Source organism: Thunnus maccoyii, chromosome 4 (genome assembly GCF_910596095.1).
Source record: "Thunnus maccoyii chromosome 4, fThuMac1.1, whole genome shotgun sequence".
NCBI classification, from domain to species: Eukaryota; Metazoa; Chordata; class Actinopteri; order Scombriformes; family Scombridae; genus Thunnus; species Thunnus maccoyii.
In genome coordinates this window covers 3,406,026-3,433,393 of record NC_056536.1, presented here as the reverse complement: position 1 = coordinate 3,433,393, position 27,368 = coordinate 3,406,026, and the positions used below count along the sequence as shown (strand labels likewise).

The 27,368-nt window shown below is 43.4% G+C and overlaps 1 protein-coding gene across 1 annotated transcript; it reads right to left on the bottom strand.

Annotated features, from left to right (window-relative positions):
- Positions 1–692: 692 nt before the first annotated feature.
- Positions 693–26,435, bottom strand: bcl2l1 (BCL2 like 1). Its single transcript, XM_042407872.1, has 3 exons — positions 26,298–26,435; positions 22,094–22,859; positions 693–1,715 (listed from the first exon to the last, which is right to left on the bottom strand). Exons 2-3 carry the CDS (start codon positions 22,646–22,648, stop codon positions 1,572–1,574), a joined length of 699 nt encoding a protein of 232 aa, XP_042263806.1. The 5' UTR covers positions 22,649–22,859; positions 26,298–26,435; the 3' UTR covers positions 693–1,571.
- Positions 26,436–27,368: the final 933 nt, after the last annotated feature.

Here is a 27,368-nt window from a genome sequence, read left to right as displayed (position 1 = left end):
TTTGTCAAAAATTGAAACTTCTATGAAGACATATTTCTACTTTATAGTGTGTAATAAACCAACTATTAATTGTTAATATATTGCTTATAAATGTTTAAAGTGGGAATTTATTTCCAACACCTCCTTTACTCTCCATGACAACTGAGAAGGCCATGACACGCACCGCAAAGCTCTGGAGGAACCTTGAGTGAAGATTGTGTCAAACTACTATTTCTGGGGTTCATATTCAACATGTATTCATGAGTTCTGAACATTTTGAAAGCTACCTGTGAATGATTTGTACATGTTATACACATATTTTAGAACACACTGGAAGGATTTCTTAATCTGCATCTTTAATGTGTCATAAACAAGTTATTAAGTGCTTATATACTGCTTGTAAATCTTAAATAGGGGGGTTAAAGTAAAGTGTTAACACAATGACAACTTTACATCCAAATATCCAAATCATAAAACTGAAGATCTGGTTTTGTGCTGCTCTATCTGTTGCATGTGTTGCTACAATATTTGCTGCATTCTTCAGCTACTGTGTGTAGTAAACATGGATGGTCTGAGCCATGGCGCCCTGCTTGTATGAACTGCAGTTTACACAGACTCTGAGAACTTGCCACACACAGTGGTTTGGCAGTCAACAGGCTGACTAAACACAAACGGGATTAGAAATCAAGGCCGAGTTCACCATAAACCACAAATCAGCGGGAGCAGTGGGGTTTTAATGGTTCAGAAATCCAAAACCAAATGCAAAAAACAATCAAGCAACAACAAACAAGCAGAGGGTTTAGTTTCCCATTGGGTTTTTAGTTTAAGACTCCCATGATTCGTTAGCTAAAACATGTTCTTAATTCACCTTTCATACAAAACCAATAACATGAAGGACAGGCGAGACAAAACAATCAGTGTATAGAGTAATGCAGCATGATGTTATACTGTAAGTGTTGATTTCCAGAGTGGCTGGCAGGAAGTGGGAACTACCAAAGCTGTCGAGGGGCAGGTGCTACATCCTCCCCTGCTTTCATATGGCACATACAAAGCTATTGTGGAGCTGACTGTGGGACCAAGAGCCTGGCAACAAAACAAACTTCAAGACAAGACATGTAGAACAGCCCAGGCCCCGCAACACACTTGACTCATTATATCAGACGGGTTTGGGGTAAATCGTAAGACCAGCATCAGTTTTAACCTCTTTTGAGGAGGAAAATGGGAAAAGAAATTTGTTAAAACTAATATATACATACAGAACGAAAAATGATACAGGAACCAGTGGAGAAAGGAGTAAAAGGAACAAATGGTTGTCTCGCATTTTTTATCAGGCGTGAACAAGGTGAACACATGAATACTCCTCCTCTTCTCTGTCATTTTCCCAAAAGTTCAACTCGTGAGGATTCTCAGTCCTTTGTAGGATGCGTGAACGGGAAGAAAAAAAAATAGTAAACATCATCAGCAGTTCCGACGAGACAAACAGGACCTTCATTTTAATTTCCGTGGTTGTGTGTATGTTGAGGGCAGTGAAGGAGGCAGGTGGAGAGGGGCCAGGGTGCAGAGTGTGAGGAGGGTTGTCTCGTTATCTCCCCTCACAGGCGTTTCTGGGCGATGAGCGACCCCACCACCACCCCGGTCACCAGGGTCATCCCCGCCAGCAGCCACTTCTTGAAACTCTCCTGAGACCGCCTGCTCTCTGCCGCCGCGTCCTGCCCGAAGATTTCAGCAAAGCGCTCCTGGAGAGAAAAAAAAGAAAAGGGAAAAGGAAAGGTTAAACACCGAAGGCGCTTTTTGCTGACTATGTGAGATGTATTCAAATCTGAGAAAACCCACATGAATGTTCACTTCCCAAAATTCCCCATTCAAAAAACAAAACAAAACAAAACAAAACGAAATTAAAAAAAAATAGAACAAAAAGAGAGTCAGGTAGATTCCCTTCTGTAAAGGTCTCGAGGCCTCAAACAAGCAGACTGCTGCTTTGCCACCCACAGCTGGGTATCCGTATGACTGTCAGAGCCCACACGGTCACATGTGGAAATTTCCATCCACCACAGCAATCATACAGGTAAGGTGACATCATGACCACAAAAAACCCCAAAAGCCACCTGCATCCACGCTGTGCACAGTAACAACAAGATCTGATTGATTAAAGGAAAAATCCACATCATTAAAGCCAGTGTTAGAACCCTGTCACGGCACATCTCACTTTAAAAAAAATTTCCAACAAACCCCTCTCCTCCCTCCCCTCCCCTCCCCTCCCCTGCCCTTGTCAGCATCCCACCAGTTCTGCAGCAGATTCCTGTTGCTGCTGACATTCTTTCCCACTGTTGTCCTCAGATTGCAAAGCCTGCGTAGCCGCCCACTGAAATCATTTCCTGGAAATGAGCTACAAGGAAAGCCACCAACAGCACACAGTGTTGTGTGCTTGCACCACAAGGAGGCGCCAGCACACTCAAATCTCAAATACAACAATACAACAGATCAGCTGAGATGGACATGGCCCACTGAGTCATGATGATGATGCTCAAAACTGTCAAAGCTTTAACTCTGTAAACATGATCTGTAAGCCAGGAGGGGGGGGGCTGTTACTGGAAACTCTGTTGATGAAGGGGACAGACAGGAAGAAAGTGAAAGTAACCACTGAATCACAGAAAGAATGCAAACAGGGAGGGAGAGGTTGGGCTGTTGCTAGAAACAGTAATTAAGTAGAGGATACGATCGTAGGAGTATAAAAGGAGTTATTGGAAGCTGGGGGTCTGTTCCGGGAAGCAGGTTTATCAAAATCTGAACTGAGCTTGAACTCTGGGCTGACCAACCCTGACACTTTTGAGTCCAGAACAGCGTTCAATCAACTCAGTCAACAGAGTCTTGACTTTAATCCAGTGAATCCAGTGTACACATATGAAGAGATAAAGTGGAGAAAGAGTCAATAAGTTAACACTATGGTCCACTCATCCATCATTTACCAGACATGGATTTCTTTAATGGATGATTTACTGTACAGTTTAAAATGTATTTATTTAGTTGTAATCAAATCTGTATCCAATATTGGATCTAATAGAGCGACTCCAGTAATAATGATCTACAGTAAGTTGGGTTTTAGTCTGAACTTAGGAAATAACTCCTGTCTCAGCCAATATTTACTGGAGCTCCAGAGGTGTAGAAGCTGTTAGAAGTCCATAAAGGTCATAACTAGGCTCTCCATTTGATATTAACATACATTACAGCTCATTTATTTGTTTACAGCAAACATTTTGTTGACAGCGTTAAGTAGTTTCAGTTCTGTGGATGTGAAAGGCAGTTTGAGGCCTCTGAGAGGGCCAAGCCCCCGTCTCACAGTAGCTCTTTTCATTCATGGTTTAGCTCTAAATAAACACACATGCTTCTACTGTAAAATACTTGCAGAAGAGAGCAAACATTTGTGAGGGGCTGTTACACTTGTGTGTTGTTTCCTTGTCAATGAAAAGGGCCTGAGGAATCTGTAAATATGTAACTTTGAAAAGCCTCTTATACAAGGTTCACTCAAGGCGAGAATTTTGCCTTCAACCCACATCATTCCTCATCTGTTACTCACCGGGACAGTGTGATCTTACTCTCTGACTCTCTGTCCTGCTCCAGCGAGGCCTCGCTCTGACTCTGAGGAATCAAAGACTCTTTTTTAACCGACAGCACGTGAGGAAGCTGCCAAGAAAGAGTAAATGTTTGCCTTCGACCTCGCCTTGACTTCCTGAAGGCCTTGATACAGCACATGAACAGAAAGAAACATCCGACCAAAATGAACCATCCCAGTAACTTATGACATAGTTGGAAACATGGACTGATACACAGAACTCAAAGTGAGACAAAACAGATCAGAGTCTGTTTATAACAAGAGGCTGGGTTGAAATATCTGCTGCTTTGAAGCTCAGTGATGACGGAGCTGCGTTAAGCAGTTGAAACTAGCCACAGGGGGATTGATAAATGGTATTAAAGTTAATAATGAGATAGTTTTATTACGCTGCACTGTACATCATGTAATCTGAGTCAGTGTTTTATTGCGGCCTGACAAAAGGGGCGAGTTGACCACCGCCTATCCCTTCCTGCAAACAATGTGAGGAATGTGGGTGTAGATGACATTACAGCACCTTGTGATGATGACTGACATCTGTACAAAGGACAAGTAAGGACATGTTATCGTTCATGTCGTTCCTCATCAAGCAAGGCATATTGATTATGTGGTGATTGAGTGCCGAGGGATGCAAAGGAAAAGCTCTTTCAAAAGCAGTGGAATGTTATGTGGATGCTTATATTATATATTCATGATAGATGTAACAGCCAAGCAGAGACGCTCACAGCTAAGATTCTGCTTATTAAATAAGAATTATATAGCTGCTTTAATGATCATTTATCAACAGACACTTAAGGAGATGCTGTAGTTTTGCTAATTTACACTTTAGCTGAAAAGTTTAAGGACGAGTTCACAATTCTTCAGGCCTGTCAGGTTGCCAAAAGAGCACTGAAACAGGTTTTTCTTGCTATAATCATGTTCATGTTCATACTAAACATTAGAGGATACCTTCATAATGCACTTCAAATGTTAGTGATGTGGGAAAAAATCCACAGTCTTCCTACAGTTCCTCTTTTTGTTAAAATACTTCTACTGCAGCTAAACAGGGAAAAACAAAGAGGGACTTTGATGCTAAAAAGACGGGAAATGTGTCAGATATCCACTTGATATGACTAACTCAGACTGATGAAGCCTCATATAAGCTGAACATCAACTTTTACATGCATTTTGGCAAAAAACTTTAAACCTATGCTTTAATGTCTACACTTCCTGTATGCAAGACCAAGACTCTTCTTAATAATATCTGAACAAAGCATGAACAATCTCTACCAGAGTCCACAACAAATGTGTCTGTTAGAGGATACATCTCTCATGCTAGCAGGGCTAAAACAGTCCACATAGACCAAAGGATACATAATGGCTTTAAGGATCAAGCTGGTGATTATCTATGTTTTTGTTATTGTCAACAGGTCACATAAAAAATCCAAAAAAAAACAAACAATCTCCTTTCTCTTTGACCTCCCCAGTCTGTCTCTAGCACTTGAACATTTTTAGCAAACATTACTCAAACAGGAGTAAAAAGTGAATTTACTGGGGACTATTTTCAGCTGTGGATGAACACACATATGGTGCTCTAGAGAATATTTCCAGAAGCGGTTGAGAGGAGTGTGTGTGTGTGTGTGTGTGTGTGGGATTGATTTCAAATAAACTACAGTGCCCATGTTCATCTTAATGAAGGAACATGTCACCCAGTGCAACAGCTCTGCAGCTCAGAGGAACAAGATCTATCAGACATCGCATACATTAACATCCTAGAGAGGACATGTGATATTAGTTTCCAAAGGGACATATCTGTGTAGTAGTGATTCCATGTGTTTGTTTCTCTTCACACTACCTGTTCATGTTCATGTTGTATCCAGACTGTTCCTGACACTGCCTTGTTTACCATGCAGGTGATGTGCTTAAAGGCTACACATGCTAACATGCTAAATCCAATGGTAGGGATGATCTTTAGCTTTGATATCTATTTCCAGAGCCAGTTTTTTTTTTTTTTAAATATATTTTCAGATTCAAATGAGATGTCTCACACAAACACAAATCACTCAACGCTGCCTGCAGCTTTCCAGTTCCACTCGCGCTTCATTTTTTTGGAGCATTTGTACACATAATTCAAAATAATAAAAAAAAGAATCACTTCTCCGTTTCATTACCTCCATGCTATCTGCTCATAAATTAACTTCTTCACTTGGGAATGCCTGAGGGGGCCTTCGCTTTATTTCTTTACCGGCGTTACCAGTCAGTTCAGTATCTGCATGTCAAAGCAGCACAGGTGGTTTTGATACACTCAATCTCCTTTAGTCCCACCTGGCAGGTAAACCCATTCTTTATCTACCTTCCACCTTGCCTTTTCCCTTTCACACGGTCACGCCTTTATTTCTTTATATCTGCTCTGTTCCCAGAGGAAATCAGGTAGTCGGCAGCGGCCCGGAGAGCTCTTTCAGGCCTCGTCTCTGTTCTTTTTCCCGCTTTTCTACGTCTTAAACTTTCTCTTTCTTCGTTAGCCGGGGAGAGAAGAAAGAAAAGGACGAGGGACGGATTAGCTCATGAAAGCCAAAGGTTGGAAAGAGAAATAGCGAAGGGGGCACGGGGAAAGGAGATTCTGCAGTTGGTTGCCATGGCTACCGGAAAAGCAGCTGATTAGCGTGTGTGATGTGTGCGCGAGTGTGTCTGGGCTTGAGCATCTCTGTGGCTGATAAATGGCCCGATGCTACATGTGGAGAGAGGAGCGCATTGTAACCATCATTAGCAGGAGTTTCCCATTCATCAGCTCTGACTCGTTGGTTGCGCTGGTGTTGCACCATAACAAGCTGCAACACTCAAATCCCCTGATGGTGGAACCCCCTGACCACGTCGCACGCACACACACACACACACACCTATCATTGATTAACATCTCACATCCTTTTCAGCAAAAAAGGAACAGAAGACAGATTGAAATTCAATAAATTAGGGACACTTTGAAAAAGGACATTGTGTTAAAATGAGCAATTGTATGTGTAATCATGATGTCACACTGGATGTGACAATCATATATCAGGATGTGTGAGCAAAATCTCCTTAACTGATCTCCTTATTGATACATTTACATCATGTATTAGACAAAAAAGCCAAACATTAGCTGGTTTGTTCTGAAGATTTGTTGCATCATTGTGAAGACTGTTTCGTGACAGAAGCAATCTGAAGCCTCGCGGCCGATATTTGCTTATCATAATATATTGTATCTCCATATACGTCAGCTGATGTAGCCAGCAATTGCAGAATAGTCAACAACAGTCAGGTGTCCGTATGTAGCTTTGGCTTGGCGTAATCATTCCTCCTCTTCATACTGAACATTCCTAACATGCTTCTCATGTAGGTGAAGAGGACAAAAATCCAGTCTTCACTCTGTGTAAAAATGTGTTCCAAAGTTTATCTGAGGCTGATAGAAACTTACAGTCGTGTCAGTTAGACAAGTCAAGTCATTTTTTAAACTCTCAAATAAGAATATCATATCAGTGAGGGTTGGTTATCATGCTTTGCTTTCAATAATAAAAGGTAACATAACAAAAAATGACAACAGCGACCTGATATGAGAAATGTTGTATCCATCCTCCACTGTCTTATCTGTGATTTCTGTGTACTTCTAGTGTCTTTTAAAAGGAGATCAACTACAAATTATTTTATTTTGTTTAACTAGAAAGTAGTCCTAGAAAGTCCTGAGTCTACAGTCTTCCTCTCAGGGTTCTTACATCCCATCAACTGATATGACAGGCTGATAAATAAGATGGGACAGTCTGTACGGTGCCTGAGAGAAGAAATCCTCGCTGCTGCTGGTAAAGCTGGTTGATGTGAGCGCACAGTAACAACAGAGTATATCAAACTGAAACTGTAAAGATTAATATGTTTTGTTAAATAAATAATTTAGTTTATTTAGTCTAAAATAAACACCAATATTGCTAACAAGAATACTCTGATATTTCTGTCATTGGACGGGTTTCTGTCTCTGTGTCTGTGTGAAGATGCTGCAACATCTGATCCAGACAGCTTCCTTTCAACAGACAAAAGACTGCTTACTAGCAACCCACAGAGCACATGACATTCAGGCCACACTGGCCACATGCAGATGCTGGAAACTGCCAGAAAGATGCAGCGACCGTTGCTGTGACGAAACAGCGCTGAAGAGAACCATCGATGTCCCCATTCACATGCAGAGGAGAATCCAGAGGCTTCAGGAAAGTTCTGCACTCTTGTTAGAAAGCTGACAAAGGCTGTTCACCCCGGACACACATGCACTCTCACACGTAAGCCTCTTTGAGTGAGAGTGTGTGTGTGTGTGTAACACTCCCTCTGAATAGCAATGAGTTGACAAAAACAATCTAGATCAACCAGCTTTGAACCAGTCTCATCCAGAGAGAAGGGACAAATGAGCACATGAGGTTGTTGGATCTGTAGGTCATGTGGGGAGCCATGAATCATGAGAGAGAGATAAAGAAATCATTCAATGATGGCAGTATTTTTCTATGATGGGACGGAGAGATGTGGGAAGTTTGTAGCCTTTTAAAAATATCTGATTCTGCTTCTTGATTCCACAAACACATCATCTGTTAGGGGAGTGAATCTTTGGGAATCTCACCATTCAATTCTGATTCTTGGTGTCCATTCAGTATGGTATTATCAAGTCAAACCTGATTCTTGATTCTTACTGTGTGCAAAACCAAATACAAAATGAAACATAATTGGCAGATAAGATAAATGGTCTGCAGCCTTTTTATTTTTAACAAAAGTTACCTGCATTAATTAATAAAATAATTCATTTGAAAGCATCTTACATGTATGTGAATAAGAGACTGAGGGGGAGGCAGACTGCTCCGCTGTGTTATTAACATCATGTCTCCAGCAGTTGGAGAGCAGCCTCTCTGCTCTCTGCACCGTTAGCTCTGGTGGAAGCCATCGCTGTCCAAGACACTGAGCGGATGCAGGATGTTTGAGGTGAAACAGACTGAGCACCCAGTTATTTTCTTCACCTCAGAGTTGGTTTAGGTTGTTTTATGCTTCAGTGTGTCTCGTTTGTTACTGCTGGACTTTGCTGCTCCGCTCCACTAAACGTCTCTGAGTGACGCAGTAGAAAGTTCACAACATACTTCACATTCATCTCGCAAAGGTAATTATTTAGTCTTTAAATCAAAAATGCTTGCAACCGCTGCCTTTTGACAAGATGAACTACAAGAGGAGCTGCTGTGTTCAGCTGCATAGATAGGAAATACCTTGGCTGACAGGATGTACCACTCTGTTTTTGGTTTATAACAGCAGTTGGCAACCAGTGCATTAGCTTCATTACCGTCACCTTCTGCTGCAGAGTGTGGACCAGAGATGAAATCCCAGCCATGAATAAACTCAAAGCTCCACCCACTTGGCAGGTTCATTAAAGTTCTAATGCTGAGCTCCCGAACTCCAGTCTTCCGATGTTCTTCCTTCATATTGTCTTTCTTCATCATACTTAGTACAATCACGACTATTACACCATTGTACGTGTAATAGTCTCCTCAGCCAGTTGGAAAACAAAAGCGTGTACATATATCGGTGTCGACATCACCACCATATCAAACAAAAAATCCAATATTGTGCATCCTTAAATTGTTTTATCCCTATTCAAGTCAGCCGAAGGGCTAAATCGGAAGTTAGCGGTCTTGGCTGGCAGAAGTCACTAGTGAGCACGCTCTATGGGCGTATTGGGCGCATTGGGCCCATAGAGCGTGCTCACTATGTTTTCATCCGGGTAATTTGTTATAGCAGGAAGTGGCTTTTTTTGGCTCCATGCGCCATTGAGCAACTTTCATAAGAATGAACAGGGCCTCGCCTCACTGTATCCAGTTCTCGTTATACATCCATGCTTCATAGGGAGCGTCAGGAACATGACCCTGAATGGGATCCTTCAACTAAAAAAAGCTGTCTGTGGAATTGCCTGATTTAAAATCAGGATGTGGTGTCACACCGGAGAACATGGTTGTTCAGTGACAACATGTATCAAGTCCCTGTGCTTTTAGAAACATGTGGATGAAAAATTGATTTCCATTTACTAAAAACAGACATTGTAAAATTATGCCTGAGGTATTTATCATCATTTTTATGCTTTTCTTTTTAATTTATAAAAGTTGTGATTTACTTGCTTGAGACAGTCACACCATAGGTTAATGATGACAATACTAATTATATTCATTTTTATCTTGTGTGACAGTGAAAATGTCATGTCACGTCAACAATCCATTTTGGTTTCAATTCGGAACCCGTTCGATACCAAACCCTGCATGTGAAACTGTTTCAGTGTTCTGACACATCTCCAAACTGCACCCTGAACATTTTTTGAATTCCCCATGCCTGAGTTATGAAAGGCCATATCTGAATATCTATTCAGTGCGAGTGTGCTGAGTCATAACTAAGGTCACATCCACATAATCAGTCAATGTCCCGACAGAAAAGAAGGTAAGGAAAGGGAGAGATTAAGTTGTCCGGTTTTCTTTGAGGGCAAAATCTAAGGAAATCCTAAGTAGCAGGAAATGACGGCTGTGTTTATAATGTACTGTAGTCTGTTTCCTTGTACGGACAAAAACTGACTTTAAAAAAACCCCTAAAATGTAGCAAACATCGTCTGACGCACAATGGATCAAAATCCCCACAACTGTTTTGATAATTAACTAATCATTTAAGACATTTTTTTTAGAAAATAAATTGTATTGGTCGAGCTGTAAACTGACTGATTTGGGGTTTTGGACTGATGGTTGGACAAAACCACATGTGATGACGTCCACAAAGACTTTTTTTTCTCTCTGATATTTAATAGACCAATCAATGAATCCATTGATCAAGACAATGACCTCCAGTAGGGCCCTCAAATAATATCACCATATTTCAGGATATTTCTGTGATAATGATATTTGTATAGTTGTATTGCCTCCTTTTGATTGGGTTGTTCCAGTCTTCTTCTTCTTACACATTATGGTTTGTTGTACATCTGATCTTTTGTAACCAAACCACTTCCACACCACTGAAGTCGCTCCTCTTTTTGGAACTAACTCCTCCAGCGTGGAGCCGGTACCGTTGTTGTTGTTGTTGTGTGTAATGGTATGACGTCATCAGATCAACAAGTCAGAATATTGCCATTATCATGATATGAGTTTTTTTGATCATAATAAAAATGATACTGATATTATGGTGAACAATATGGCACACCCCTAGCCTCCAGATGAATGGATAATGACAGTAATTGTTAGTTGCATCATAAAAAAGTGGAAGACAAGCACTGAAGGATGCTCTGTTCAACCCCCAGCCAGTGAGGAGTTTTTTTGGATGATTAATTTACAAAAAATTCCAAAAAAGACACCCTAAACAAGACAGATTAGACAATGCTAGCCTTGTTCTGAGCACATTAGGAAAAGAGAGAGCAAGATCACAGTTCAGGAGTTCATCAGAAGCCAGTGACCTGGAGGCTGAAGAGTCTCTGAGAGTCACAAGGAGAAGACGCTGGTTCTTAGTACACTTAAAAATGTAAACTGGCTGCAGCTGAGCAACACTTCCTGTAAGTTGCAACACTTGGGATGTGTACACACGAACGCCGCATGGCTGACGTGCACACACACACACACACACACACACACACACACACACACACACACACACACACACACACACACACACACTGTGGTGTCCCTGGGCCCCGAGCGCAACGTGGAACACGCTGTGTTTTTGTTTATTGAGTCAACTCGCTGTTGCATCCGTGTGACTGATGAAATACTGTTTACGGAGCAACACGGGGAGGTGACAACATGATGTTCTGGCTGGTGAAATGAGATGATGTCACTAAAGCAAAGAAGCAAGTATGAAGTTCCAAGAACACTGGATGTTGTGTGTGTGTGTGTGTGTGTGTGTGTGTGTGTGTGTGTGTGCGTGTGCGTGTGCGTGATTACCTCTGCCTTACACTCTTCTAAACAGACCATGTGCAGATCATCAGATCACAGTGACTCAGCAACATCAAGGGAAACTGTAGATTCACTTCTAAGATGCAGATAAACGGCCTGAAGAAACACTCATTACCACACAGTAAAAACCTGCGTCAAGCTGGATGACAGACTGGATTTGAGATGTGAAATACAACATTAATGACAGCATGAATGACCTTTCTAGAGAATGAATATCGTTCACATCGGTATCCAGACTCAATCTGAGGTCAGGTGCATCCTGTTCGCTGCTTTGATTAATGATTGATTCCTTTAAACGTCATGCTTTGAGTCCACCTGTGGCAAATTCTCTTTAAAAAAGACAAGCGCTTGTCAGATCAAAAACCAAGCCAAAGGAATTTAAATTGTCTTGAGGCAAAGATCTGAACATTTCTTCTACTATGAAATAGAAAAAGTTTGGATCCACGAGGGCCAGAACTCCTCTGCGGAGATGGAAGAACCTGCCGGAGGGATGAGCAGAAGTTATTCCGGAATAAACAGGTATATGACAGCAGGCCTGGAGTTTGTCAAAAAGGCGGTCCAAGAGTATGATGAGAAGGAAATGTAACCTGAACTCCCTCCAGTGAATCCTGGTGCTGCTTCTAGTCAGAATGAAGGAATATGTAGAAGATCCTTGAAGAAACCTTTCTCCATGACTGGGGTGAAGGTAACTACACCAGAATCATACAGCCAAGACAGCGCTACAGTCGATTCGACTTTCTGAATGTTCGAACCTCTGCGGAGGGATCTGAGGACGGTGGTTCACAGACGCTCCTCATCCAATCAGACTGAGCTGGAGAAGATCTGCCAGGACGAATAGGAGAAATCTAACATGTTCATATGAGTGTAGAGTCTTACCCAAAAAGACTTGAAGCTGTAAGTTCATCTGCAAAGTACTGAATAAAGAGATTCCAGTGTTTTCTTATAAATGTGCAAAAAAAAATCTAAATGTGTGGATGTTTTGTAGCCCTCTGCTTTCAATGAATGAGCCTCCTCATTTATCCAATACTAACGTCAGTCTCACCACAGCTTCAAAACTTGCATGATGGCCTGGTTTTGATCCTTGTAGCATCGAATCTGTGTCTAGTTAAAAAAAAATAAAAGCAACAATGCGATTGCCTGTTCCTCCTTATCAATGTCCTCATCGTCTCCACGAGGTCCATCTCCACTTCCTGCTCCTCCTCAAGGCCTTCCTCCCTCTTTTTTTTCCATCCTTTTCATCCTTATCACAACCGCCATGGCATTTTCAGCAGTTAAAAGGGACACAGGCCAGCTACTAGAGATCCCATATGAGCGGGACAGGATGGAATTAAGGTGGAGCTGAGTGCTGAGTGGACGGACGACTTCACGGTTCGATCTTACAGCTCAGGCGTTTATCTGATGCCCTTTTATGAGCGACTGTGGTAGTTCACAGATTACTTCAGCTGGTGACAAGGGTGCTGGAAAAGATGAAAACGCAGCCACTGTGCGAGGAAAATATGGAAAATACGTATTAGAATTGCTGATGGCTGAAGAAGAGGGCGACCGTTTGAATCGTGTTGCTTAAAATGTGCATGTTTCATATAGCTGAAGTTCTTCTATGTAGCTATTTTATATCTTACGCTTGAATAAATAGGCTTCTTTGTGCTGGATGTGGTTCCCCTCTACTGCTAGGAATAATAAAACATTTGAAATGACGAGCTGACAGGCTGTCACTGGCTTTGAAATAAGTTCAGGGTCAAGTAGAGTTTTACAGAGAGAGTGGTGTGATCTTCATTTTTGTGACCTTTATGGAAAACTGGAGTTCAGCCAGAAAGCAGGACTTGTGAAAACTGTTCCAATCAGCACCAGGAACGCTTTGTTGCTAATCAGTAATTAAGCTATTTCCCAGTCCTTGGCTACATCACCACCACCCAAAGCATGAGATCCATGCTGGTGTTTAAGGGGGAGGGGGGGGGGGGGAGTGTGGGGGCAACAGAACTGTTTTGAAGTGTGATGGATCATTTCCAAGCAGAGAAAAATTAGCAAAATGAATCATTAAACTTCCCCTCAGTGGTGACACTCGCTGGTGTTCGTGCCAACGTCGATGTGTCTGAAGGTGGACTCTTTGGTCTTCTTTTGGACCTTGGAGCTGCCTCTGTAACTGTGTGTGTGTGTGTGTGTGTGTGTGTGTGTGTGTGTGTGGAAGTGTTGAGCCGGCGGTGAGGCCATGAATTAAAGAGGAGATTAATGAGTCAGGACATGGAGGCTCAGACTCCAATCTGTTCCCTGCCCCACTCTGGGGGCTGTCTCTCCACAAAACCCCATTCTGTCAGCACACACACACACACACACATATACATATACATATATATATATACACACACCAGGAAGTCCAAGCACTCAGAAGTGTGTGTCTGGCAGAGAACACATGCTTCTGAACGTGTAAAGACAAGAGAACTGGGTGGATAACCCTCCGCCCTGTAGGCCATCACCCCACCCAGACACCTCACCATGACCCCGAGACCTGCCATCTGTCTGGAAGAGAAACTCGAAAGAGAGGATTCAGAGAGACAGAATAAGTAAAATGAAAGAAAAATGAGAGAAAAGTAGAACAAAAGAGCGAGGGTGAAGCAGGCTGCAGGGTGGGGGGGGGGGGGGGGGGAGAGGCTGACGAAAATGACTGGAAACTGAAACTGGGGTGAAACTCAAGAGGAGCGAGCAGGGTTCCTCTCTCGCTCTCCATCTGTAGGGAAGTTTTCCTTGAAACCCTGCTTCCATCGCTTTACCCTACGTTTTCCTGACTCCGACGACATGAAAGAAAGTGATTTAGGAGATGAATATCTGGCTATATCCCACGCACAAGCCCTCTTTTTCTATCACCCCCCCCCCCTCTGTTATTGCAGAGCAGCTGAGGATATCTATCGTCTTTATTGCTTTACCCCTTCGGCCATTCAAACAAGCCTGTGATGAATATAACGATGATGGCCTCTGTGCTCTTTATCATCATTTAGTCCTTGTGCTGTATGAGATCTGGTGCAGCATTACCATGAAATACTCATCAACGCTCTCCATCCATCCCTCAGCTCTCCCGTTTTAATACATGCCATGAGACTCACTAATCCCATGATATGCCTCATAATCTGATCACAGATATGAGCAGAGAGAGAGAGAGAGAGACAGAGAGAGAGGAGAGAGACAGATGTGTTGAGAAGGATGGAGAGGGATGAAATGCAATCAGAGAGGAGGGAGAGAGGTGCAGGCAGATGCTCGGGGTTTGTGCTCGGCTGCGTTAAGACAGAAGGTGGGGAAGATTTTTTTTTTTTTTTTTTTTTTTTAAATGTGTCGCAAGAGAGAATGGGTAAGGATGTGGGCTGGAGAGAAGCAGACAGAGGGAGAGGAGAGAATGGAGAGGAAGATGAAAGGAGGAGGGGGGGGAAGACTCGCTTGTGACCTGATTTCACCGCTAAGCCTCCGAGAAGTGGAGCAGCACACGAACGCAATGTCTTTACGCCGCAAACATACAGCTGCTTAACATGCAACCAAAACCGCACCATACATGCAGTGGAAACTATTGACCTACATGCTGCGCACACACATCTAGCTGAGTCACTAGACTCTCTGTCCACCGTCTCGGCCGTCTGCGTTCACCTCTATCCTGTCGTCCCTCCTCCACGTGAAGGTGCGCTACCAGTCTGCAGCGTGCTGGCACTATAGACACACTCATCTATAACACAGCTGGATATCTGGCCTGTATACATAAACAGCATCTGGCTATGAAACATACACACATCTAGCTGCTGTGTGTGTGTGTGTGTGTGTGTGTTTCTAAATGAAAGAGAAGACACACATAGAGACTCAGATGCTGTCTAATAGTCACTACAGACTGTGTTAATGCCTCAATGTGTGTGTGTGTGTGTGTGTGTGTGTGCATACTGGATTTTTATGTCCGATGTTGATGATATATCAGCTGATAATCTTATATATATACAGAACATGTAGATGTTAATGATCCATCACATGTGGTCACCAACACTTGTGACAAAGATGTGAACTTCACTGATCATTATAAATAACTAGAAATAAAAATATGTGTACATATATGTTACACTTGAATGAAGAAAAAGGATCAAATACACATAAAATGCTGCCTGTATAACTTTAAAAAAAATTTAAATATATATCGGCCATATTGGACAATATGTACCATATATCTGTGATTGGCCAATATCGGCCAATAATATCAGCTGACTGATACATCGGTTGGGCTCTAGCGTGTGTGTGTGTGTGTGTGTGTGTGTGTGTGTGTGTGTGTGTGTGTGATGCTCCAGGGCTACAGGTCTTGTCTTGTCACATGACCAGCTAATGATTTGACAGAAGCTGTAAACACTCACACTCAGCCACACAGGGGAGTTGTTGTCTAAAGCCTAAAGATTTCCTGAGTGTTGTTTGTTCTATTGGCCTTTACATCAGTTTGTCTTAAACAGAGTAAAAAGCAGACCGGCTGACCCGGCGGGAACGATAGAGCCCAACTTCCCTCAAACGTGAGCATGTATCCACCTCCTGCAACCGTACAAGAATGCTTTGGCCCGGTCCGTCTCCTTGAAGGCAAACAAGAGTCTCTGTGCAAACACGTCGGACACATGTGTACCTCTAGGCATGAACACAACAAACACACACACACCTAAAAAAAAACAAACACGCAACCCTGATGTTCTCGTCATGGAGCCGGAGGCCACCGAATCACACAATCTGTTAGCTACCAAGCTGTTAATCTGACACACGCCATTAAGCACAAACATATACGTACACGCGTCGGATCTCACAGATAATGACAAACAAATGCATGAGCTTAAACGGATGCATGCATAAAAAACAATAGAGAGCCATCCTCGCTTGAACAACCACATTCACATGAAAACATTCAGAGATCAATCGGCATGGAACCGCCCACCTCACAGAGGCACTTATTGATGGCGCTCCAACAAAAGTGGCCGCCATTGATCCGATGCAGAGAGGGTTTGGGGGAGCATTGTGCGTGTGTGTGTGTGTGTGTGTGTGTGTGTGTGTGTGGATTTTATTTGTCAGTTAAAGAATGAGACAGTGACTGAGTGGCTTTTAGATCAGCGACAGTTCTGTCTGTGAAGCAACGACACACCTGTGGGCACAACTAAAAAGCCAGTAAAGCAAATTCCTCTGTGTGTGTGTGTGTGTGTGTGTGTGTGTGTGTGTGTGTGGCCACAGGTTCTTTGTCTGAGATAGTCACATGACCAGTCTGACTTGGTGGTGCCGCCCCCTCCCCTCTGCAGCACGCCACCATACAATAAAACCTTAACATATGGGACGACGACGACAACAACAACAACAACAACAACCCGTGCCACATGTTTTATCACTTCATGGAACTTTGCTGGATGAGCAAAACAGCCACCTTAAAACAAAACAAGGAAAACTACAAAAAAAAAACAACCCACCACCTCTGTTAATTAGCCACACGTACGCTGTTAGTGATAAAGGGAAGAGGAGGAGGAGGAGGAGGAGGATGGAGGCTGATAAGGAGGGAGGAAGAGAGGGATGAAGGGAGAAGATGAAGGGACATCTGCAGGGATGGGGGTGCGGTGGGGAGGGAAGGGAGGGAGCGGGGATCAAGTCAGAGGGAATCGATAGCGATGATGACGATGTCACGGCCGATGTTTGTGCCTGCGCCTTCGGTAAACAAACACAGGAGAGAAGCACGGGTACGCGGGGTTAACGGCCACATCCACGAGGCGTGTGGTAGCATGTCTGGTGTGTAATATGTTCAGCAAATAGAGTCTGGGAAGGAAGATGGATGGATGTAGACGTGGAGGGAAAAAGGGATGAAAGGGAGAAGGGGAGGAAGGGCGGAAATAAAAGGAGAATGATGAATAGAGCAGGAGGGAGGGACGAGGAAGAGAGCTATAAAAAATAAGGGACAAAAAATCGATCGGTGGCCGGGGAGGAGAGCGTCTAGAGGAGACATGTATAGAAGATGAAGGGTAGAGAGAGAGAGAGAGACAGACAGAGAGAGAGAGAGAGATGGAGGCGGACTGGATAGGTCCCAGGGGTGAGATTTCCTCCTCGTCTCTGGTAGGGCAGTCTGACAGACGACTCTGTGGATCTAACTGCCTATCCTATGTGCATGTTAATTACAGAGAGAGAGAGAGAGAGATAGAGAGGAGGAGGGGAGAGAGAGAGAGAGATAGAGAGAGAGAGTACATAAGTCAGCCAAGGAGAATGGCACAAAGGAAGCTCAGGTGTTTCCCTTGTCAAAACAAGTCAATGGTCTGGCCTCCGTAGGCCTTTAATTACAGCCTCAGAGTCTTACTCACTTTACAACACAGCCAGCCCCCCCGACACGCCCTTTATAAAACACCTTTATGTTACCTTTTCACTATTCTACACCACCTTAGTCCATCTCTCAATACTTTCCAAGTTCCCCAACCCGTCTGTGTCTCAGCTGGCCACTGTAGTTTTTACTAAATGTGACTTAAACAGGAGGAAAGAGAGAGTTTATTGGGGACTATTTTCAGCGGCGGAATGATCCACATTTGGTGCTTTAGTGAGTACAGAGGAATAAGATATATCAGGCTTTTAATAGGATTTAATGATAATAAGAAAAATATGGGATGTCAGCAGACGTGTTCTTTAAGTGCAGAAGTAACAGAGGTGATTAAAAAAAAGAAAACAAGGTGATGTCGGATGCTTCAGGACATTTTTCTTGTAGTTAACTTTCCTCTGACCTCACAGAGACCGTTGACAGCACGAAGCAGAGCAACCGGGCTAATGGTCTCTGTTTTTTTTTCCCTTTGTTTCTCTCCTGAATCCTCATCCAAGCTTCCCCAGACCGTGGCAGCGGTGCTTCTTCTAAATGAGTTTAGCCTTTATTAGTCTGTCAGAGGGGAAAAAAACATTGTTTCCCCCCAGTAGCAGGTTGAGATATTATTCATCTATAATTGGTAATAACCCCCGTACCCCCACCTTCAGGCGGCTCAATCTCCACTGAGTAATCACTGCCATCGCCCGCTCTGCTGGAAACAGCCTTATTATTAGGTGGATGGCAGCGTCTCTACCTCCGCTGTCTGCCGAGGAGGGTTTATTATCCGACGATATATGAGCGCTTCTTTTTTAGAAAGCTCAGGCCGCGGAGGGAGAATCCAGGCTGAGCGTATTTATCTTCTAACCCGAGCTACTAACAGATATCTCAGCATCCCGCAGCCTCTGAAATAAGCTCCAGAGGGATCGTTTAAGCTGAGACGTTATCAGTTTTTATGACGGCGAAGGTTTGCTGCGCTGTGCAAAAAAAAACACCTTTCAGTATTTGACTGTCACTGTTGTCAACTGTTTCACCAGTTCACCAGGCTGAGCAGGTGTGAGAGGTTACAGGGGATAACAGGTTTTCAGTAGCATGAGCTCTGCTTAAAACTGCTCTGTACACACATTTATTGAACGGCTTTATCATTTTACTCAGATTAGTAGGAGTATGAGTCATTTTCTCTATGATTCTTTGACATATAAACCCTGAAAAAACCCTGAAATGTCCCTTTATATTTTCTTTCTAATTCTGTGTAGATGTAAATAAATCTACACAGAGACGCAGACTGATCAATAGAACTGTGACTAATAATAATTTTCATTATTTACTGATTGAGGAAATAATTGGCAGATTAATAAATCAAATGTTTTGTCTGTGAGAAATAGTGAAAATGTCAGAACATTTTGAAAAATATTGACTATGATTTCACAGAGCTCGAGCAGATGTACGATGATGATGATGATGATGATGATGATGATGATGATGATGATGTACCCAAACCCCATCAGCTCCGTTTCATCGTTTTACTACAATATAAAACAAAGAAAAGCATCAAATCCTCACAGCTGAGAATTTGAATTTTATTGGCAGTTTTGGGATGTGATTCTGTTTTATAGTCACTTCGAAAGTGTCAGATTGTGCCACAAACTTTGTAAATTCCCAACATCTGGGAAAAACCCCCAGAGCTGAAATCTCTGTGTTCTACTCAGGTGATGTCGACACTTTTTTTTTGACTTACTTGAGAAAGTGACCTTGACCTAATATTTCATCAGCTAACACTAAAAAGGCACACCTGCCTCACAGCTACACCCAGGTTCCCACATCTGCCAACGGCTCTGAGCTTCATTCCTGGGAGGAGGCGCCGGGGGGAGGGAGGGAAGGAAGGAAGAAAGAGAGAAAAAGAAGTAAAAGAAAAACAGAGTCTCATGTGGGTTTACTCTCGGAGACATTGGTGCATCTCAGGGAAAAGTGTAGGTTGACTTTGAACAGACAGACCACAAAAGAGAGAAAGTGAGGCAGGGTGATATTGTGACATAAAGGGGGAAAGCAACAGAGTGATGGTAAGCCATGATAAGACACCTACTGCATCGTCTATTTCAGTCTGCCGCCGCAGCTCGGGACTACCCCTGCGGCAGGTGCGTGCATCGAGATGTGAATAACCAACATGAGACGCATATCGAGCCGCTGCTGTGTGTCCAGCAGCAGGAAACTGGATCCAAAATAGCAGAAAACTGAATTATACACAGAGAGGGAGGAAGTGGCATCATGTGCTCGAGACAATGCGATCTGTCAGGCAGGAGAAGTGAAACCGTACTAGTGCAACATCTATGCACGCTGATCCATTCAACAATTCAGATGAAGTCATTCACTTCTCCAAGTCCAGGTTACCCTGACATGCAAACTGCTAACCGCTAGCAGCTAAGCTGTGTTGACTGCTGCTATCAGTCCAACTTGTTAAGCTAACTTAGTCTGGTACAAGTGTGTAAAATGTGTGTGTGTGTGTGTGTGTGTGTGTGTGTGTGTGTGTGTGTGTGTGTGTGTGTGTGTGTGTGTGTGTAGTTGCCTTGGTTATTTTGACTATATGAGATCATGGAGATCAACCACATGACGGATGTGTTGATGACGCTGTTCTAATGACACTGATGGTAAAAATATGTATTTGTGGGCAGGATGAGAAATGATGTGTCTTCACTGTGAATGTGCCTCCAGTTTGTGATCAACACTTCAAAAACAGCAGTATCAGGACAAATTGATTCATTATAATTCATTATTTTAATCTCATCTCATCTCCCCTAGAACATGTGCAAGAACCAAAAACATCCGCTTCAGAGATCAGTAGCCTGAGCAGATACTGCTACTAAACATCAAAATGTCTTTACTATCACATCTCATGTCCCGTCTCCTGTCTGCAGGTTTTAGTCCAACACTGACGTAAATGAAATCTAGCAACAGCAACACCACAGTCTACCCAGTGGGATTTCCCTCTAGGTGTGCTTTTCAGCCATTGGGGTGCCAGTTTCCATAGGATTGACCTTTGACCTGGCCTTATACAGAGCTGGAGTGAACACAAACAGCCCCTCCCATCCCCTCACTCCCGCTCTCCTTCATACCATCAAATTGCCTGCACAAAGGAAGAGAACTGACATTAACTGTCCTGGAAGCACACACACACACACACACACACACACACACACACACACACACACACACACACACACACACACACACACACACACACACACACACAGACTGGGACTGTCAGTACCAGGATGGCCCACTTTGAGCTCACCCCAGAGAACACAGGGCTTTCATCTGCAGGCAGCAGCCTTGGTGAAGAACATAACAGAAGAGAGGACAGATAGTGGAAGAAAAAAAAAAAAAAGCAAAGCACAGAGCCAATCAACTGACCGGAGCAAAACAAAGGGCTATCTGTAAAAGCCCTGGACTTCATCCCGCCCTGTGATGAGAGAACTTCGATCCCCAGGCAGGCGGGCGGGCTGCAAAGCCCTGATGTAGCCTGTTAAGCTCCCTGTTCGATTCAGCTCATTGAGCTCCACGCTGCTGATCAATTAGAGAACAGCTGAACCAGCTGCTGACCACACAAACATTCTGCTTTTACTGCTTTTCAGCTCAGACGGTTCTTGTTTGTTTTTTTTACACTATAGGTGTGTGCTGCCTTTATCTATGTCTGCTCTGTTTTATCTTATCTTAAGTCTTTTGTCCCTCCCCTGGCTGTGCCAGGACACAATCTAGCAGAGGTTGATACGGAACTGTTGGCATGCTGGCTTATCCAGTCACAACATGTATATGATGGAGTTATTAAATCACCTCATCACCAGAGAGACAGAGAGTCTCTGGAGGTCAGGTCAAGATAGAAGCTGACCCACAGGCACATGATAAAAGCAAGATATCACTGGTCCACATCTGCACCAGCACATCTGCACCAGAGACGCCATCACATCAACAAAAACCTTTGCATCCATATTATATTCCAGAATTTATCCTTATTTTCTGACACTGACTGCTGTTCTCTAGTGTTGCATCTATCCTCAAGTGTCCACATAGACATTTACCATCCAGGTGAGCTCAGCTTACTTCACTCATCTAATTGAACCCAGTAATTAAAGGTGCTTGTATGAAAGAGGCAACACAAGGAAACAGCATCACACTGAAAGCACTCCAACACACTTTTCATTGCGTGTTTCTGTGTGTGTGTGTGTGTGTGTGTGTGAGAGAGAGACTTACCCATCCTCCTTGGCTCTGGATCCAAGGCTGAATGTGGTTGTCCAGGTAAACCGTCATCCACTCTATGATCCTGCCCACGAGCGGACTCATCTCCTTCTCCACGCACTCCACGCACAGCGCCCCGCCGAACGCAAAAAGCCCTACGACGCGCCCCCAGTTGACGCCGTCCCGGAACACCTCGTCCATCACGTTCTCGAAGCTTTGGTAGGCGGTGGCCGGCGTGATGTGCAGCTGGTTGTGGAGATCGCTGAAGGCGCGGGCGTACCGCAGCTCAAACTCGTTGGCTGAGTCCCTGAGGGCCTCTTTCACCGCGTCAAGGCTCGTCGTTGAAGGCAACCGTTGTTCTCGCAGCGGGGACGCTGGAGGGGTCCCGGGACTCGTGCCGTTAAAAGTCCCGTTGGCGTGCGTCGCTACCCGCTGCTCCTCACCCGACCCCGCCTCCCCCCCATCAGTCCTGTTGGGAGGCTCTATGAGTCCCATGTGGTTGAGAGGATAGTTTTTCTGGGAGAGTTTATAGTTAATGTAGAAAACCACCAGTTCTCTGTTTTGAGACATTTTGAATTCAAATCAGCTTCTTCTCTTTGCTCCGGTCCGTCTCCGCTCTCTCTCTCTCGGTTGAGCCTTGTTGTGTTAGAGTGAACACACACTTGTGCCAGGCTTTCTCCCCGCGTCCCCTCTCTTCAGACCACCATCGTCAGCTGATATCCAGAGGACACTTGGGGGGTAAAAACCAGACCTATACAAGGCTGACAAATCAGCTCAGGCCCTGTAGAGAGACAACAATGAAAGGTCAAAGTCTGGAGAGCCTATAGCACACGATATGTGTGTGTGTGTGTGTGTGTGTGAGAGAGAGAGAGAGGAAGGGGAAGTGTGTGGGGATGGCTGCAGATTTTCAAATTAAATTTGGACAGGTAGGGTCAAAGTGCATCTCTCTAATTGGGCTGTTACATATGGAGCAGATGGCGAGGATATTAATGAGACAATAGTGGAGCGAGCGTGTGTGTGTGTGTGTGAGACATAGAGAGGATGAGAAACAGTGAGAGAGACAGAGAGGAGGAGGTGTGAGGAAGGTGAGGTTTAGGTGAGAGGAGATCAGAGAGACAGTCTGGCTTAAAGGTCCACACAGACAACCACCATGTCCTGATCAGTGACCTCTTACCTTCACTCACACTAACACACGGCCTTGAATCTCATACAAAACTGACTTAACTTTGATATTTTACAAAATCCAACAAGTTATTATCTCATTATCAGTGTTGGAGGTTGGCCTGAATGCGGTGACTCACTTCATACTTAAGGCTTCACATCATTTCTCACATCCTGGGTTGAACACTGGTCTGACACTTCTCGGCATTGCGTTTCATTATTCTAAGATTACTATGTATAGATATTAGTTCTGCTTTTCCTCTCAACTAATTTGACACTTCAGTCTCATTCAACCGCCACTGAATGACCACGATATTGTTGAATTCCATTTCACTCAATAGAATGAAGTCTTGGAACGAACTCAAAGTCAGATGATCTATTAGCAAATAACAATATCTTATGTAATTCTGTGGTTCAGCAGTGATGTGAAGGAAAGCATCATCGCAGACTGTAATCAAACGGGGTCAAACGCAGGTTCATATGTGTTAAACAGCGTTCATCTGTGGATGTGTTATAAGTAACAAGAAATATATGGATACAAAATCATTGTCAAATTACAGTCGTTAAGAGATAAAAAGGATAATAATAACAGGAGAGAACAACAGAAGAGGTATGGTGGTAAAAAACACATTAAATCTACAATATCTACAAATACATTCATATTAGAGTTACAGTTTGATAACTGATGAATCGTTCTTAATCGATCTTTTGAGTTTAGAACTGTAAATAAAGCAATTTCAACACATCTCCTTGGGATGCTGGAGGCATTTTTCACTATTTTTTTGACCAATCAAATGATAATAATTTCCATGTTGACAAATGGCTCTGAAGAAAGTTATTCTGAAAAACATGGATTAATTAGTAGTTCTACTCTGCCATCTGCCTGCTGACACTATCTAAAATATGCTGCTGTTGTTCCCAGTGATTATTATGAATAGAAGATGCACTAATGTTACCTTCAGACAACAGCTTGATATTAATATGATGATCTACACTAAACATTTACTTCATTAAAGATTCATGTCAGTATCCTGTGGCCGGTAAACTCCTGAAGATAATGTGAAAGAGCCAGTCAGTCTGACAAAGACCACATCCCTCATCTTCGGCTGTCACCATCCCATTAACTGTACCAGTCACACAAAACCATGTGGGAGGAGTATGACCTACTGGTGATCCAAAGTGAACCTGACCTTTCCTGTAACAATACTGACATTTAAGCTGATAACTGGTTGAACCTAATAATAAGTGTGTGAGGCGGATGGAAGGGGAGCTCCATGCAAATAGTAGCGCAGGTGACATTACATAATACATGACTACTCCTCCAAACAGCACAATGGAAGCCCACTACAGTCAAACCTGGCTGCTGGCCAAACAAGCTGTAGTTTAACATCGAGCCCACAACTTCTTAAACACATATCTTCACGAGACTATTTCACTATATTTCGCGGTTAAAGACGCAGAAACAGACTCGTATAGTAGCTAAAAAAGACCCACAAGGCAGCAGTGTTTACAATGGCCACATGGTCCCCAGCAACCAGCACGTGGCTCGTGGTGTTTTACAAACCTAGCAGCACTGATGTAAACACCACACTGCTCCCGGAGCAAAAAAAAGTAGCACCTGAACGCCTCATTTCTACATAACAATCGCTCAAATATTAACTCATATAAAGCGAACCGGAGGCTGCATCGGTGTTTACCAGGGTGGAATCTGGACTGTAACTAACAGATAAAGCGACACTGTCTCTGTAAGGCTGCTGGTGTTGTGAGCTCGATCTGCGTACCGATGGAAACCGATGTAAACATTCACTTACATTGTAATCTGAATTCCAATTTAGAGTATATGAAGACTGAAATCAGCGTCTTACCAGCAATACTGAATAAAATCACATGGAGTATAATCCTCGCTTCGTTCACCGTTTCCCTCCGTCAAAATATCCCGAAGCTGTCAGTCAGTCAGCTAGTCTGTCGGTACAATAAACTGTCAAAATCCAAGAATGTAAGACATCCACTCTGTGTACAGCAGTGTACGTGTGTGTGTGTGTGTGCTCGTGTTTGTGTGTTTGCACGTATAATCCGACCCCCCCGTCCCTCCACCCCGTGCATGCCCAGCCCTCTATTACGTAACACGACGCCTTCAGAGATGTTCTTGGAGCATATCGAGACTCCTCATCTAAAACACCCCTACGATCAAATTCTACATAAACTGAGACAAAAATGATACTGTTTCCTGTGCTACACTACAGCACGCAAACAACCCGTGTAAGGAGACTTCATTTGGCAAATTATGTGTACAAAACTGGTGCGAGATGTATGTCTGTATTTTCACTCTTTGTTCACATTTAATCTGTCACAGGGCATATTTTGTGTACTGCATGACGTGAGATGTTAATAACACGCCCGATGCACTCCTCTTTTTTATGAAGCCTGTCACTGGTGTTCAAATGATCCCTGCTTTCATTCCACATCCACATTAGATATCTTGGTATTTCTAATCAGAAGCACACCTCTCCTACTAGTCGTTTGCTAAGGGACGGACTAGTTTAAAGAGCCTGAAGGCAGCACAAGCCCTTCTCCTGTCAGGGATAATAAGACCTTTAACCTCAACACATAAAAATGCCTCAGCGACACCACCCTCTGAACAGACTTCACCACACTTAGTAATCATCATTACAAAGCATTACAGACACAGCAGCTCTCCCTCCGCCTGCATTCACGTTACTGTGGCTGGCTGCTGAATATGGCTGTCACTGTCATTGAGGCGTGTTTGTAGTCGCATATTCGCAGACTGTGAAGCAACAAAGGCGTATTTATAGTGGAGAAACCATCTGATGCAGCTTACGAGTGTTTCTCCGGATCGAACAGAATGATATTTGGGAGGAAAAAGCTCGCAGGAAACATATTTATGGTTAAGCGTTCTTCCAAATCTGTCGAGCTCCTTCCTCTCTGGATTGAGAGGAAAAGCCTCCCTCTCTGTTTCTCCCTCTCTCACACCTCGTTTCACCAAGGCTACGAGCGCAGGCATCACAATTACATTCACACGATCACCAGAGACTCTTACTTGCAGGGTGGTCTCCATAAAATCATGTCTGGTGGTTCACAATCCACGGCACGGCAGGGATAAATCCAGCAGTCATTGCTAGCCTGTCAGGCTAAAACGCCGACGTAGATCACGCAGCGACTACTGGCTACATCCGATCCGCCCACAGCTACGTTTTCTACGTAAACTGTTCACTGTTCACTTCACACACACACACACACACACACACACACACACACACACACAGACACACACACACACACACAGCAGCGGCCCCCAACCTGAAAATAAAACATAAAGTCCATCGGGGACCCCCCCTCACATGTTACATTGTCCAGTTAAATTACGGATTATTGTCTTGATTCATGTGGTGAACGTTTTGTCCATAAAATGTCAGAGAATAGTGAAAAATATCCGTTAAAGTTCCCCACAGTCCGAGGTTACATCTTCAAATGTCTGGTTTTGCTTGACAGTCAAAATATTCAGTTTATCAACATGTTCCACAAAGAAAAGCAATAAATCATCACACCTGACAGACTGAAACCAGCTCTAAAACCATTATTCAATCATCTAGTTGATTAATCTTCTGTCGATCGACTAATCGAGGAATCGAGTTGCAGCTCTAGAAAGAGCTTATTTTGTTTTATTTGAATCACTTTTAGGCTCGAGGCGGTAAAATACAGAATTCCACAAGAAGTAAAGCAAAAATTAGAAAAAGGCTTGAAAAAAACAACAACACAAATTTGTGTCAAAATGTTTTTTTCCTGTATCATATCATCTCGCGACCCCTTTGATTAATCCAGCGAGACTTTGTGAGGGTCACGACCCCCAGGTTGACAGCTTCATCCGACCCGAAGAGCTTAGAATAAATGAAGCTTCACGTCTGACATAAACGTGAATTATTAAAGGTGCTGCTTGTTTTCATTGTTACCAGTTTATCAATTCGGGTGTTTTTAATAACAGGGGTCTACGTAGCAGCTGTCAAGCAGCTTTCCACGTTATTTGCCAAAACAAAGGATGCAAGAGGTCTCCATGGTAACCTTTGTTACCCCAAAACCCAGCGCACTTAGGCTGATTGTGAGTGCAGTGTGA

Bases quoted from the DNA above. Each gene is read 5' to 3' on its own strand.
- bcl2l1 (XM_042407872.1), bottom strand. From the start codon at position 22,648: ATGTCTCAAAACAGAGAACTGGTGGTTTTCTACATTAACTATAAACTC. The intron at 1,716-22,093 runs GTAAGTCTCTCT...TTTTCTCTCCAG, and splicing joins TCCAGAGCCAAGGAGGATGG to GAGCGCTTTGCTGAAATCTT.